Source organism: Tursiops truncatus, chromosome 11 (genome assembly GCF_011762595.2).
Source record: "Tursiops truncatus isolate mTurTru1 chromosome 11, mTurTru1.mat.Y, whole genome shotgun sequence".
NCBI lineage: Eukaryota > Metazoa > Chordata > Mammalia > Artiodactyla > Delphinidae > Tursiops > Tursiops truncatus.
Window position 1 is genome coordinate 11,119,208 of NC_047044.1, and position 13,907 is coordinate 11,133,114.

The 13,907-nt window shown below is 53.1% G+C and overlaps 1 protein-coding gene across 1 annotated transcript; it reads left to right on the forward strand.

Moving 5' to 3' along the window:
- The first annotated feature begins 297 nt into the window (after positions 1–297).
- PVALB (parvalbumin) lies at positions 298–3,603 on the forward strand. Its single transcript, XM_019918760.3, has 3 exons — positions 298–358; positions 2,058–2,190; positions 3,486–3,603. The coding sequence occupies exons 1-3, from the start codon at positions 298–300 to the stop codon at positions 3,601–3,603; spliced, it is 312 nt and encodes a 103-aa protein (XP_019774319.3).
- Positions 3,604–13,907: the final 10,304 nt, after the last annotated feature.

The following is a 13,907-nucleotide window of genomic DNA, read 5'->3' on the forward strand; positions in this document are numbered from 1 at the left end:
CCTTCCCCTGGCGCCCTGGTCGCAGCCCCTGGGATCCCAAGGCCCCCCGGCGGGGCGGGACGGCAGCGGCAGCGCGACGGCTCGCCAGCCCGCCGGCCCGGACCGCGCAGCTCGGCGGCGCGGCTGGACTGAGCTGCTCTGGCTGCGCGCAGAGCCCCGCGCCCCCTGGCTCTGCGCCAGGCCGGCGGGCGTGCGCCCGGCGCGCGGCACTGCAGCGCAGGTCATATGAGCAGAAACGATGAGAAAAGCACTTTTTAATCTTTTCGCACTTGCTCTGCCAGCTCAAACAGTTGCAGGATGTCGATGACAGACTTTCTCAACGCTGAGGACATCATGAAGGCAGTGGGTGCCTTTACCGGTGAGCAGCGCGCTCCCCTCCGCACCCCTCTCCCCGCATCCAGCACCCTGGCCCCTGCACCCCGTGCTTCCCGCGGACGGCCAGTCTTCCTCAGCGCTTCTCTGCCCACGCATCCCGCGGGGCGCTGGTGGAGCGTGGAGCGGGGTCCACGGCATTTCCCAAACTCTGCCCGGGCCGGACTTGGCACGGGGAACGGGCGGGGAGGCCGTGCGCCCTGCCGGACAACCGAAACTCTCGGGCGCCAAAGGCCGGGTGGCCACGCTGCGAGGACCCGGGTCCCGGACCAAGGGCGAAGAGAGGGGTGGAAAGCTGCATCTCTGGGTTCTGTGGGCGCTCGGGGCTTCCTTTGCAAGGCACTTGGAGGGGACTATAGGTGCGCATGCTTCTCTCCACGCGACCGCTTTCCAGACAGGCCTCTTTCCTGGCTCCCTGAATGTCCAAGCCCCTTCTCCGGGGCTCAGAGCTCAGCCCCCCGCAACGGATCTGCGAGGGAGCGAGGTGACCTTCCCGTAGCTGGCGCTCCGCTCTGCTCAGCCCTGCGAGAAGCATCCTCCGCGCTTGCAACTTCCAGCCTCCTCAGGCACGGAGGGAGGGGAGCCGGCAGTCTCATGTCTCTGAGCTGCCCTGGACTTGAGCGCTTAGCTGCTTACCTTCCTTCTCCCTCCTGTCACCCAGATGGGGCAACTGAGGCAGGGAGAGGGCTAGAAACTTGCCCAAGGTTACCTGGCAGGGCAGCAGAGGAATTAGCACGGGGCTCACCTCCGGATCTTGTCCCTGCCGATGCCACCCCTCCCCATCTAGTGTCTGAGGTGGACACTGAGCTTTCCTCCCCTCCAGCCCAGGGAGGGAACAGTGAGTTTTCGCGGGATCGCCCCTATCCCGCCACCCCCGTCCCACACACACACATAAGTTACTTGGTCTAAAGTTTCTTTTCTCATGTGTCCTTAAAAAGGAGCTCGGGATGTAGAAAATGTGAGGAGGGCTCCCATTTCCTTTCTCTTGGCAACCCCTCCCCTGAACATGAAGAAACTCTGGGAAGCCACCCTCCCAGGGCCCTGCGATAGCCCCCCCACTTCTCCTTGACCCATCTTGCTCCCTCGGAGAAGAAACCTAACTGGGAATTCTTGGGGAGCCTTCCAATACCCGTCCCCATTCCCACCAGAATGGATTTCTGCAGCAAAGCCGGGACTTCTGGGTCGTCCCCTTCCCTCTCCCACTGTGTGACCTTGAGAGAAACTTGTCCTCTCTGTGTTGATTTTCTGGCGACACAATCTATGACCAAGAAAAAGGTCGACCCTCCCTTCTCCCCTGCAGCATACACACAGCATGTTCCCATTGCCTCCAATTCCCCTGCCCACCCCGACTCAGCCGCCACCCAAAAGACTTCATGGAAACCAGGAAGCCCCTCTGCCTTCAAATGCTACCCCCGCCATTAGTGAAGGGTACAGTGGAGGGTGGGGTCCGGTTGGAGAGCCAGGGTGATCTGGGTGCAAGGCCACCTCTGCCACTGTGTGACCTTGGGCCAAGCCCCCTCGCCTGGCCTGGGCTCCCTCAGCCCTCCCGTGGAGGTGTGCCTCTGCCAGCCCACAGGACTGGCCCTGCGGAGGCGATCAAAGTGCTGTGACACCCACATTCTCCCACCCTTCCCCAGGCCCCTTGTCTGTCCTCATTTTCACCTCCTCTCTCCACCCCCCAACAGCTGTCGACTCCTTCGACCACAAAAAATTCTTCCAAATGGTCGGACTGAAGAAAAAGAGCCCAGATGAGGTGAAGAAGATATTCCACATCCTGGATAAAGACGAGAGCGGCTTCATCGAGGAGGAGGAACTGGGGTAAACTGAGGCCTGCAGGGGCTGCCCAGCCTGTGGCTCTGGGAGAGGGGCTGGGGGCTGGGGCTCTTGCTTTGGAGTTCCTGTCCAGCTGCCTGTCTCTCTGCACCCTTCACAGAAAATAACCATCCCTGCCTGATCGCTGTTGCTTCCAGAAAATAAAATCCTCAGCAGAAAGTGCAACTAATGAGATTAAATTATAGCCACTTAATATTGCTAATGGAATGATGCTACTTAATAATTGAATACAGACCAAGAGGCAGTTTTCTCGTTGCCTAGCACCATAGGCAAGGCAGAGAGCGCTCCCTTGAGTAATTTCATTGACTTTCATTCCTCTAAAAGGCAACTTCTACCATCCTGCAGACCCCTACCCTTCTGTACCAGCAGCTAGAACAGTTTCTGGGCAAGTCAGGGATGCAGAACCAGCTTTGGGGGTTCAGGAGTCCTAGGAGCAAGACAGAGAAGGTTATGACTAGGAAAATGCAAGATGACATCCCCCAAAAAACCTCCCACCATCACCCTCTTGGCCACCTGGCCCATGTCTGCCAACCCTGCTGTGCTTTATGTAACACTGGCCAAGACTGCCTCGAATTTTGTCAGTAAGAGAAGGGAGAGGGTGTGGAGAGGGGCTTTTCAAGCAGGGACTTCCCCATCCACCCTGTCTCTCCCTGAAACCATCCCTCAAGGGTAACCTTTGTCTAGAACCTTCTCCTCCACCCTCCCATGCCCAATGTGCACACACACGCACGCGCACACACAGACGCTGACTTCTACCTATCCTCCAGGCATCACCTTCTCCAGGAAGCCTTCCTGACTCTTCCCCTCACCCCCAGGTGAATGGATGCATCCTTCAAGCACTGCTCTCCACTTTCCCATCATTGCATCCATCACACTGTGTGCCCTCTCCCAGAGGACACGGCCTCCTCCCTGTTTTTTTCAGGTGGCTTCCTAAGATCATCTCTGTGCCCCCCGTTTCCAGCATGACCGTGGCACAGAGAAGACACTTTTGTGTTTATTGTGCTGCCTGAATAACTAAACAAATGTAGGTGCCCTGGCTGAAGTGAGGGCACCCCTTCGCAGAGGACAGCCTGTCCTTCCCTGCGCGCCTACCCGTGAAGCCTAGCCGTGGCGGGGCTCCCCGGCCCAGCACAACTGCACACGTGCTGGCTGCTCGCCGCTCGCCCCCCGTCCCGGCCGCCTGCTTCCCCCGTGCAGACGCCAGCCCACCACCCACACAGTGCTCCTGCAAGGCGACCCTGGCCTGACTCCCTCCCCACTTTCTCCCTTTCCTCTTCCAGATCCATTCTGAAAGCCTTCTCCCCAGATGCCAGAGACCTATCTGCTAAGGAAGTCAAAATACTGCTGGCTGCTGGAGACAAGGATGGGGATGACAAGATTGGGGTCGATGGTGAGTAGCCATGGCCTGGGCACGCGGTGGATCTCAGGATGTTTGGAGGCTAAAAGCTCAGAGCTATGTCCCTCCGCCATGGGAAGGGGAGAAGGATTGGGGGGCGTCCCCCACTCCCCAAGATTAGAAGAAAAAAGCCAATCCGTTAGGTCTGAGAGCTCTCTCATGTAAGCCAGGCAAAGAAAAAACTGGTATATTGTTTTCTAGATTTGAATAATCCAAAAGGAATAGATGTTTTTTTTTTTCTCCCTGCTGTGTAAGGAATCCAGGAGAATCTGGGATTTTTCCTGAACTTTGTCTGTACTTTTGCCTGAGTTTTGGTCCCAGCTTTGCCCAAACTGGCTATATGACTTTGGGCAGTCTCTCTCCTGCTCTGGGTCTCAGTCTCCCATCTGTAACCCAAGGAAATGAGGCCAACTGATCCCCCAGGACCTACTGACTCTCACATTCTCAGATTCCAGGGATGGAAATTCGTTATCTCCTATCCTCCTCAGCATCTTGTCCCGGGTGTCCTGTAACTTAGCCTCAAAACCTGTTTCGGCTTCACCCAAATATACCATTTCAGAATTGCACGAGAGCCAGGAAAAAACAGCCGGCCAGGGATGAGCTGGGAATTAGGAAAAGGAACATCTGGCCTGACCTTGCTTTTCAAGCTTTGCTTTCAGAACAGACGAGGGGCTGGCGGTCCACCATCCCACATCCTTCTCCATTCAGATCTAACCAGCATTCACATCCCAGCATCATTATCTTTCTTAGCATCACAACATCCTTGGGAATCATATCCATTTTGCAGATGGGCAAAGTGAGGTTGAAGGTGCTTGGCCTGTTCAAAGAGCTAGGACATACGTGGGGGAGCGGGGATTTAGAACCAGTTCTGAATATCTCTGTCCAATATTCTATGCCATATCAGTGCTGGACCTCGTGATGATCCTTTCTGCCGATTTAAGAGAAAACTCTGTGTAGGTGCTCGGCCTCTGGGCCCGTGCTGTCTGGGTTCAAATCCCAGCCCGGCCACTTGCTAGCTGTGTGATTTGGGGCGATTCAAGTAACTACTCTGGGCCTCCGTTTTCTCGTCTCTGAACTGAGGATAACGATTGCTCTTATAGGATTGTCAGAGGATTACATTTGTTAATGTGTGACGTGTGTAGAACAGTGGCACAGAAGAATTGCAGTATACATGTTTGTTAACTACTTTTTTAACAGGGGCTAGGTTGTATTCATCCTTGTATCCCCAGTGTCTAGCCCATACCCAACCCAAAGCAGGCATTTAATAAATACCTGTAGCTTGAGTGTGAAGTCCAGCCCCCATGCTCTGCTTGCTCTCTGCTCTTCACCAGCTGTGACCTTGACCATCACCTCTCCATACCTAGGTTCCAGTGTCTGACAAACGGGGTGCACAGTTTTATCGTAAGACCTGCTTGGGCTCGTTGTGAAAATTAAGCGGCTGCAGACACAAAACTGCCTTGGGAAATGTACAAGGAATCTGAACGTGGGCATCGTTTATTAAATTTTTATGCCAGAAATGAGAACGGAGAAACTCTAGAAAGGTTAGATGCAATGAGCCGCCTGACCTTCTGATGCCAGCTGCCCTTCTTGTGGCTGGGAAAGAGGGAGGTGGTTTTAAAGGAGGTGGAGCAGAGGGCGCTGGAGGGAAAAGGGTGGCTGGTCTAGGTGATTCCAGTGAGAGGTGTGTCTCTCCCACACCCCCATCCTCACTAAGTCACTTATCGGACAGTTCCACCCCGAGCTCGGTTCCCCCCGTGACCCCAGCTCAGGCCTTTGGACCTCCCTTCCTTTTTTATTTGCAGCCAATATGCTACAGTGCAGAAGCAACCTACACGGTGAAGGAAAACCAGGCCAGATCCTGGCCTGCTTCCCTGCCTCCCTAACTGCCCAACTCAGATCTTAAAGCACTAACTCAACTCTTCCATCAGACCCAACAGATCTTTACTGTTGCTACTGAGTAGCAACCCTGTGCTGGGCAGTGGGGGACGCAAAGTGGAATGAGACCCAACCCTCAGAGGCACCACTTCTTGGCCGGGGGCCCCTGAGCCCTGACTGTAAAGGCCTCATCTATAAACAGGGCATCACAATGCAACACAGAGCTCACTGGGATTTTGTGAGGATTTCGTGACACGATGTACGGCAGTGTTGAGTGCAGTGCCCAGCGCACAGTAAATGCTCAGTAAATAGCGGCTGCAACACTATTTCTATTCTACCTGCACGATGTTTACAGCTCTATGATTTATACACAAACACACAGTAATACCAGGCAGAGGCCAGGAGGTGCAGACGAGCTCTTCAGAGCGGGAGACAGTGGGCACTTGTGCGGATCTGGAGACCACGGGCAGGGCTGCCACAGGCCAGGAGGGCAAGTGGAGCGAGGTCCAGGCGAGGCCTTGGTATCAATCAACAAAGGCACTAAGGCTGGGAAGTTTAGGGCATGTTTAGAAAGGGGCAAGAAGGTTGGTTTGCTGAGGGTGGGAGGGGAGAGAGAATTATTACCAGGGTGAGTAACGTGCGCCCGGCCCGATGCTGGACTCTGCACACATGTCACCTCATCTGACCTTAGGATGACAGAGGACACAGATGCAGATGCAGAAAGAGCAGCTCCAGTGCCCAAGGTGACATGGATTCGAACCCAGGTCTGTCTGCCAGCACAGTCCAGGCTCAGGCCAACCTGGTGAAAGTCTGGAAATCAGGGCAGAACAAAACAGGGGGGCAAGAGATGACATGGGCAATGAGAACAGATCACCCGAGGCAGGGGGGCCCACACCTCGTGCTTCTGAGGTGGGAAGATGCAGACAGTTCCCCTCCCCGCTTCCGCCCCCAAACACAGTCCTTTATCCGAAGGGTGACAGGAAGGATGGGTGTGATGGTGCCTAATAAACAGCGGGATGGGAAGAAGAGCCCTTCGTGGGCCCAGAATTTTCTATTTTAGACCCTCTGCTCTGCTGCCCACTCCCTCTAAAGGCCAAAGAGGCTGAGCCCTGTCCATCAGCTGGAGGATGCCTTCAACTCCCGGTAGGACTTGGGACGAGTCACAGAACTTCTCTGACCTTCAGGTGCCCCTTTAAAATCAGGGGTCAGGTCACTGGCTGATCACTAGGGTCCCTTCCAGCCCTGGGACTCTCCAGGTGCCCCAGTGCATACACCTCTAGACAGGGGACCAGGCTGGCATCTAGGCTCAGCTATGTGACCTTGAATAACGACAGCAATGACATCTAACTTCGTGGAGTCCTCTGTGTGCCAGGCACTGTGCTTAGCATTTTACTCATTTAGTCTTCCCAGCTTCTTTGAGGATACTATTACTATGCCCATTTTATAGATAAGGACACTGAGCCTCAGAGAGGCTAAGAGTCTGCCTAGGAAGAAACAAGGTCAAGATCTGAGTTCAGGTCTGTCCAGATCCAAAGCACATGCCCTGCGCCGCCTGCTTCATTCATTCATCCATTCATTCAAGGTCAAAGAGCATCTACCGGAGACGATTTTATTTACTGACGTATTGCTTGCTTCTCTCTCTCCCACTGGGTTGGATGTCATGTCCACAAGGGCAGGAACTTTGTTTTGTTCAGCTCTGACCCCAGCACCTAGAATAGGGCCTGGCACATAGTAGGGGCACAAGAAAAGTTTGATGAATGAATGTGTCCAGTTCTGGGGATGCAATGATGAGGAAGTATGGTGTATAGGGAGAGGTCCACAGGCTAAGGGTGGAGACCCACTTGGGCTGGGGCTTGCAGGTGCTAGGGGATTCTAGAACCAGGGATACTGCCTCCGTCTCTAGCTGTTTGCCCTTCTGAAGGTGAGTGATATTTACCAGGTCTTTTAGGATCACAGGTTGATGGGAGTGGGTAGAAAGACAAAGTTTTAATAATACCCCTTTGCTTTCCCACTTCTGGGCAACTACTTCCAGGAAGCTCAAAGGCTTTTATAGATGTGGTCGATTGATTCTCGATGGCCACCCTTGGAAGCCTGGTGTAGAGCTGGTAAAGGGGGGATTTAAAGCAGAAAAGGAGGGAGAAGGTGATCAAAGGTGGAAGGTGACCCCAGACCCAGCGATTGGTAACAGGCGAGACTAGTAAGTGGCAGGTTCTCTCTCAAGTACCTGCCCTTCCCCACGGCGGGTCTCCAACAGCACTTGGCATCAGAATCACGGACGGCTTTTCACGGCACAGATGGCTGGGCCCCGTCCCCAGAGCTTCCGATTCCTTAAGTCCGGGGTGGGGCCCAAGCGTTTGCATTTCTACAAAGTTCCCACGTGGTGCTCATGGTCTGGGGATGACACTCTGAGAACCACTGCCTTATAATTATCCTAGAAAACAGATGCCATCGCTCTTCCGGTTTGTAGTTGAGGAAACTGAGGCACTGAGCGGTTAAGGAACGTGCCCAGGGTCACTCAGTAGCAGAGCCAAAATTGAGACTCAGAGGTCCAGGCAGGACCCTCTGCCACCCTGCATGTGTCCCCAGCCTGGCTTCTCCGTACCCAATACCTGCCCGCATGGACCGTGCAGGCTGCTGGGAACAGCGGGCACCATCCGTGTGGCATTTCCTTCCGTCCTCACAAGAGCATCACAAGACATGCCCTCACTGTACAGGCAAGGAAACTGAGGCTCAGGGAAGTGGGGTGACTTGCCCAGGATCACACAGCTACTCAGCATTGGGGCGCTGCTTCAAACCTCGACATTCTCTGCCCCGCCATGCTGTCGGCAGGAACTGCATACCCCGCATATACACATGCAGTCATGCAATCCTAGTTAGTTTCCCTGAAACCTGATCCCAGTGGCAGATCCCGTTTCCTGTGCTTCAAGCCTGTTCCAACTCAAGAGCCCGTGGTTTGCTTTTGTTTCCGTGGCTGGAAAATTTAGTCATAATGATTGCCTGACCCTTGCAGTCGTTTCTGCATGCCTGAAGGCATTTGCTTTTTCTGCTTCCTTCTGGCAAAAATCTGTTCTCTTTTATCCTTAAGTAGCATATTTAACATGGGAGGCAGGAGGGAGGGAGTAAGCCCTCGGGAAGAAACTCCTGAAGTCAGGCAGAAAATACAACCTGTAGAGTGCTGCTACCAGCAGTGTGAATGGCCAAGGCTTCTCCTCTCTCTGGACGTCCTCATCCCAAAGCAGGGTTAAAAATAACCACCTTCAAAGGTTGTCGCAAGAACTGTGAGTGTTCTGGAAACAGTTCCTTTCCTCTTGTTTTGCGTGCTTTCTCTTGTAAGCGACCTCAAAACCCTTTGGAAGTAGTGGAATACCCACTCTCAAAGGAAATGAAATGGAGTCTAAGATGGGAAGAAACTGAGAGGGACAAAAGGAGAGTCATGCCTGCCTCCCTGTAATTCCAGCCCTCCAGCCCCTATGGGGTTTGATTTCCAAGCAAGGCAGGATATGCACATCGGGGCCAGCCCGCAGCCCTGGTGGCAGAGCCCCAAGTCATGCAGTGTTTTGCCCTATTTCGTTACATCCTCATCCCAGCCCAACATGGTCTGGGGGACAGAGGCTGTGGTCCCCAGTGAGAGACGTGGAAAGTGAGGCCCAGCAGATGTGACGTGCCAAAGTCACCAGCGAGCCCTTGGCCAGATGGAACCTATAGGTCTCCTGAGTCTACCACTCCCTCCACCAGGCTGAGCTGGGACATTCGAGGTATAAATGGTTTCTGTGCTTAGCAGGATGCTCGTTCTTATTCCCGTGTGGACTCCCCCTAGCTCCCGACCTTATGCTGCACTAGATAAGATTTAGCCAAAGGAGGGAAAGCAGCCCTCCTTATATAACTGCCCTCCTGAGAAAAGGAGCAGCAGTGAGGGCAGAAAGAAGACTTTCCTTCTCCATTTATCCCTCTCCTGCCTCTGGAGGTTACAGCTTGATTCAAGAACCCAGGGCTGTTCAACTCCAAGCTCTGAGAAAGAGACACATCCTGCCACGAGCCAGGCCCGAGTCACAATCTTCCTGGCTGAGTGACTCTCGGCCTCAGTTTCCCTGTAAGTAAAATGGGGATAAGAGAGCTGGCGAGGACGAAATGGGACAGCCCGCAGGGTGGTGCCTGGCACAGAGTGTGCCCCCAGGACTGTTTACCGGCTCCTTGCGGCCGTCCGGCTAGACCCCAAATGACCCGGCCTCCCCGTCCTCTGGGGTGGGAAAGTGATCCTTGTTTGCAAGACCAAATTATAAGAAACGCAGCCTGGGAGCTATTTCGAAGTGAGGTGATAAACCGGGGGCCGGTCCTCTTCACCTTGGTCATCACGAAGGAGGGGAGGAGAGAGTCTTCCAGGAGCTGACTCAAAGTTCATCTCATTTTCACCTCGGGCTATCAGCGGCCATGCTCTCACCTGTCAATAGCTTCTAATTTTGTCCAATTCCCACAGCGCCCGGAACAGGGACAGACCTCATTAGGCTAATTTCAGTATCTTAAGGGAAAGGAGAGGAGTGAGTCCGCCCATCCTCTGACCCTTTGCCAACTGCACCCCATCCCCAGCCCCACCCCTTGTCTCCTGATTGGATGATGAAGATACCAGCGAGCTGGCCCCAGGGGCCTCACGTGAGGCTTCCTTGGCAAAGGTAGAGGTGTGCCTGCATTTTTATAGGAGGAAGGACTCTGGATCCCGCCCCCGTCTACCCAGGAACACTCTCCCTCACACCTCAACTTAAGACTTGATTGAACCGCGCTCCCTCTGTGTGCCAGGCACCACTGTACCTCATGTGGTCCTCACTGTTGCCGTATGAGGAGATACTCTCATCGTCCCCATTTTACAGACGCAGAAACTGAGGGGCAGAGACTGAGTGTCCGTGGACAGGCATGTTAGGGATGGAATCCTAACTCGGATGGGATAGACAGTGTCAGAAACTTGCTCTTTGGGCGTCCCGTGTCCTCTGTCTGTTTACATCTTCCTGTCTTCGTTTTGGGATTTTTGTGGCTATTGGTGTTATTATTTCAAAGTTCCAGCCTGTGCCAGTGGTGCTGAGGAGATCCAAGGAGCTAACATTTATGAGCCGTCTCCTATGTGCCAGGCATCTTTCTGTATTTTCTCATCTGGTCTTCTTAGTAGCTGTGCACGTCGACGTTATCATACCCATTTTACACAAGAGAAAATTGAAGCTCAGAGAGGTCAGGTGGTGACCTAAGGCCACCCAGCCAGAAAGTGATGGAACAAGATTCAGATCCAACTCCAGGATTACTGGAACGTCGTCGGCAGGTACCAGGCAGGATGGGAAATGGTGGGGGATGGCAACAACAAGGCCAGGAAATAAAGGTTACGGTGCCATTGGGGGCATCCTCCCCCTGTGCCGGGAAGCAGCCAGGCATTTCATGGACTTGGTTTTAAAGTGGCTGGAGCAGCAATCCCACTACTGGGCATATACCCTGAGAAAACCATAATTCAAAATGAGTCATGTACCACAGTGTTCATTGCAGCACTATTTACAATAGCCAGGACATGGAAGCAACCTAAGTGTCCATCGACAGATGAATGGGTAAAGAAGGTGTGGCACATATATACAATGGAATATTACTCAGCCATAAAAAGAAACGAAATTGAGTTATTTGTAGTGAGGTGGATGGACCTAGAGTCTGTCATACAGAGTGAAGTAAGTCAGAAAGAGAAAGACAAATACCATATGCTAACACATATATATGGAATCTAAAAAAAAAAAGAAAAAAATTCCAAAGAACCTAGGGGCAGGACAGGAATAAAGACACAGATGTAGAGAATGGGCTTGAGGACACGGGGAGGGGGAAGGGGAAGCTGGGATGAAGTGAGAGAGTGGCATGGACATATATACACTACCGAATGTAAAATAGATAGCTAGTGGGAAGCAGCCGCATAGCACAGGGAGATCAGCTCGGTGCTTTGTGACCGCCTGGAGGGGTGGCATAGGAGGGTGGGAGGGAGACGCAAGAGGGAAGAGATATGGGGATGTATGTATATGTGTAGCTGATTCACTTTGTTATAAAGCAGAAACTAACACACCATTGTAAAGCAATTAAACGTCAGTAAAGATGTTAAAAATAAATCAAGTGGCTGGAGCTAAAGGAGCACCTTGATGATAACAGCCGCCAAACGCCGCACGCTGGCTATGGGTCAGGCCGGCGACAAGGGATTTAGCGCTGGTTCCTCTGCAAAACCCAAGGAGGCCCACTTTACAGTTGAGGAAACAAGCACAGTGGGGTGAAGTATCTAGTCCCAGGTCACAGAAGCAAGAAATGGGAGTTGAGGGTTGACTCCCAGCTCCCTTGCTCCAAACTCCGGAGGAGAGCTAGAAAGGCATCTTCTAGACCCGGGGCTGCACAGATAAGGAAACAGAGACGTGGCAGTGTGAGGTGTCTTGTCCAGGGACACGAGTGAAGAGCAGAAGCAAGACCAGAGCCCCATCCTCCGATGCCCATTCTCCGTCCCGCATCCTGCCGCTAAATCACTTGACCTAGACTCTGCAGGGTCTTTGTATGTTTGCTCGTTTGTTTTTCTCTCAGGAGAGACCTAGATGTTTTAGAGGAGACTTTTTTTGATAGGAGGGCATTAGTTAATTGGCTGGTTCCTGAGCTCTGCCCCAAGAGGTGTACAAAAGGTACAAAAGAGGTGACTCCTGCCTTCAATTTGTCTCCAAAGTGCCCTGCTCCAGGTTCTGGGTGGACAAAATTAGAATCCTGTGTTCTCTTCAAAAAGCCAGGGCATGTGCCACTGTGACACCTGGCTGCTTCACGGTGGATCCCAGGGGTCTGTTTTTAGAGGCTTTTGAAAACCCCACAGGTCCAAAACCTCTCCCATAGTCAGGCTCCCAAATGTCTGACCTTCCACCGCTGGAGAGTCCCTTGGTTGGTGTCCCTTGGTCCCCTTCATGCTGACCGGCCCAAATGCCATCCGGTGTGAAGGTGATGGTCAGGTTCTTTGCTAAGGAGTAGCCGAGAACCCGAAACTTCTAGGGTGAGGGTTGGGGGGAGGGGGCAGGTAGATGGAAGTCAGGAAACGGTAAGGACCAACTTCCCCTCTTGCCAATCACTCCATGAGCCGGTGTTGGTGGACGGACTCATGTCTCCTTGATCCCAGGACAGAGCAACTCAGTGCCCAAGGACAGGCTTTACTGGCTCTGGCCAGTTTTCCAGATCAAATGGCAGGTTAAAGCTGGAGAGAGTTCATGCTTCCACCCGATCTGGGATGCTAGCCCCATCAGGAACGGCCTCTCCACCTTGACGTAGGGGGTGTTCATGGGACCTCAGGCCGACTCCTGCCCCTGCCCCTTCTTTTCCGCGTGACCCTGCCACTTGACCTCTCCAGGCCTCCACTTCCCCATCTATAGAATGGGAACCATCCCGCTCACCTCCAGGGGCTGAATTATATGCAGTAAGTTGGTACTTTATGAACCCTGAGGAGGACTCCTGAGCCATCCATTCATCCATCTGTCCACCCATCTGTCCACCCATTTGACATTTTTTTTATGGGCACCTGCTGGGGGCCAGGTGTGTTCTATTGCTAGGACAGTGGTGAACAAGATGGACAGCGCCCCCTGCCCTCCTGGAGTTTATGTCCTGGTAGGGGGAAACTGACAAAAAGTAAGTACGTACATTAATAAGATCATTCTCAGAGAGTGCTAAGTACCATGAAGTAATAAAAAACGGCTAATATGACATTCATGGGGGTGGTGATATTTGAGCTGGCTCCTGTGTCACTCTAGACCTAGGTCAAGGTAGGTCGGAAACCTCCAGGGCAAAGAGGGAAGTTTGAATCACGTCCACTGTGTGATCTTGGTCACGCTACTTGATTCTTGGGCCTGTTTCCCGATCTGTAAAACGCAGACAAAAGCGTCTCTCCCATGGAGGAAGTGATTCTTGAAGAATTTGTTAATTCTATAAAAATCGGCAATACTAATCAAAGTACTACCGATAAAAGACATCTCAGAAGAACCACCTGGCTTAGCAAGGTGCTGTAGGATCGGAGGAGCTCGTGGCTGAGAAAGTGGATGCTTTGACACTGGCCCGTGAGAGGCATTCTTAATGTTTCGTGTTTGGGTTGCACGCCTGACACTGTGATGGTTCAGCCAGTGATTCCGAGGGTTTTCAGGGCCGGCAGGAGAACCCTTCCCCTCTCCCACCTTGAGTCGATACCCAGGCCCCTACATCCGGGCCACCTGCCTTTCCTGGCCTCAGGGACTACTTGGGGACAGGGGAGAGTGGTGTCCATTTCCCGGGTCAAAGCCCAGAAAGGTGAGGAGCCCTCCACCTGGCGGGGGTCAGTGGCAGGTCATTTCCATGACGATAGCACGTGTTGGTTTGGGTGGTTTTTGTTTTCTCACTTTGTAATTTTTAAATACTTCTAGCTCTGTTGACGAGG

What these genes read in the sequence shown, in the direction of transcription:
- PVALB (XM_019918760.3), top strand. Translation starts at nt 298, where the DNA reads ATGTCGATGACAGACTTTCTCAACGCTGAGGACATCATGAAGGCAGTG. An exon ending in GGCAGTGGGTGCCTTTACCG is followed by an intron (nt 359 to 2,057) that starts GTGAGCAGCGCG and finishes ACCCCCCAACAG; the next exon opens with CTGTCGACTCCTTCGACCAC. An exon ending in ATCGAGGAGGAGGAACTGGG is followed by an intron (nt 2,191 to 3,485) that starts GTAAACTGAGGC and finishes TTCCTCTTCCAG; the next exon opens with ATCCATTCTGAAAGCCTTCT.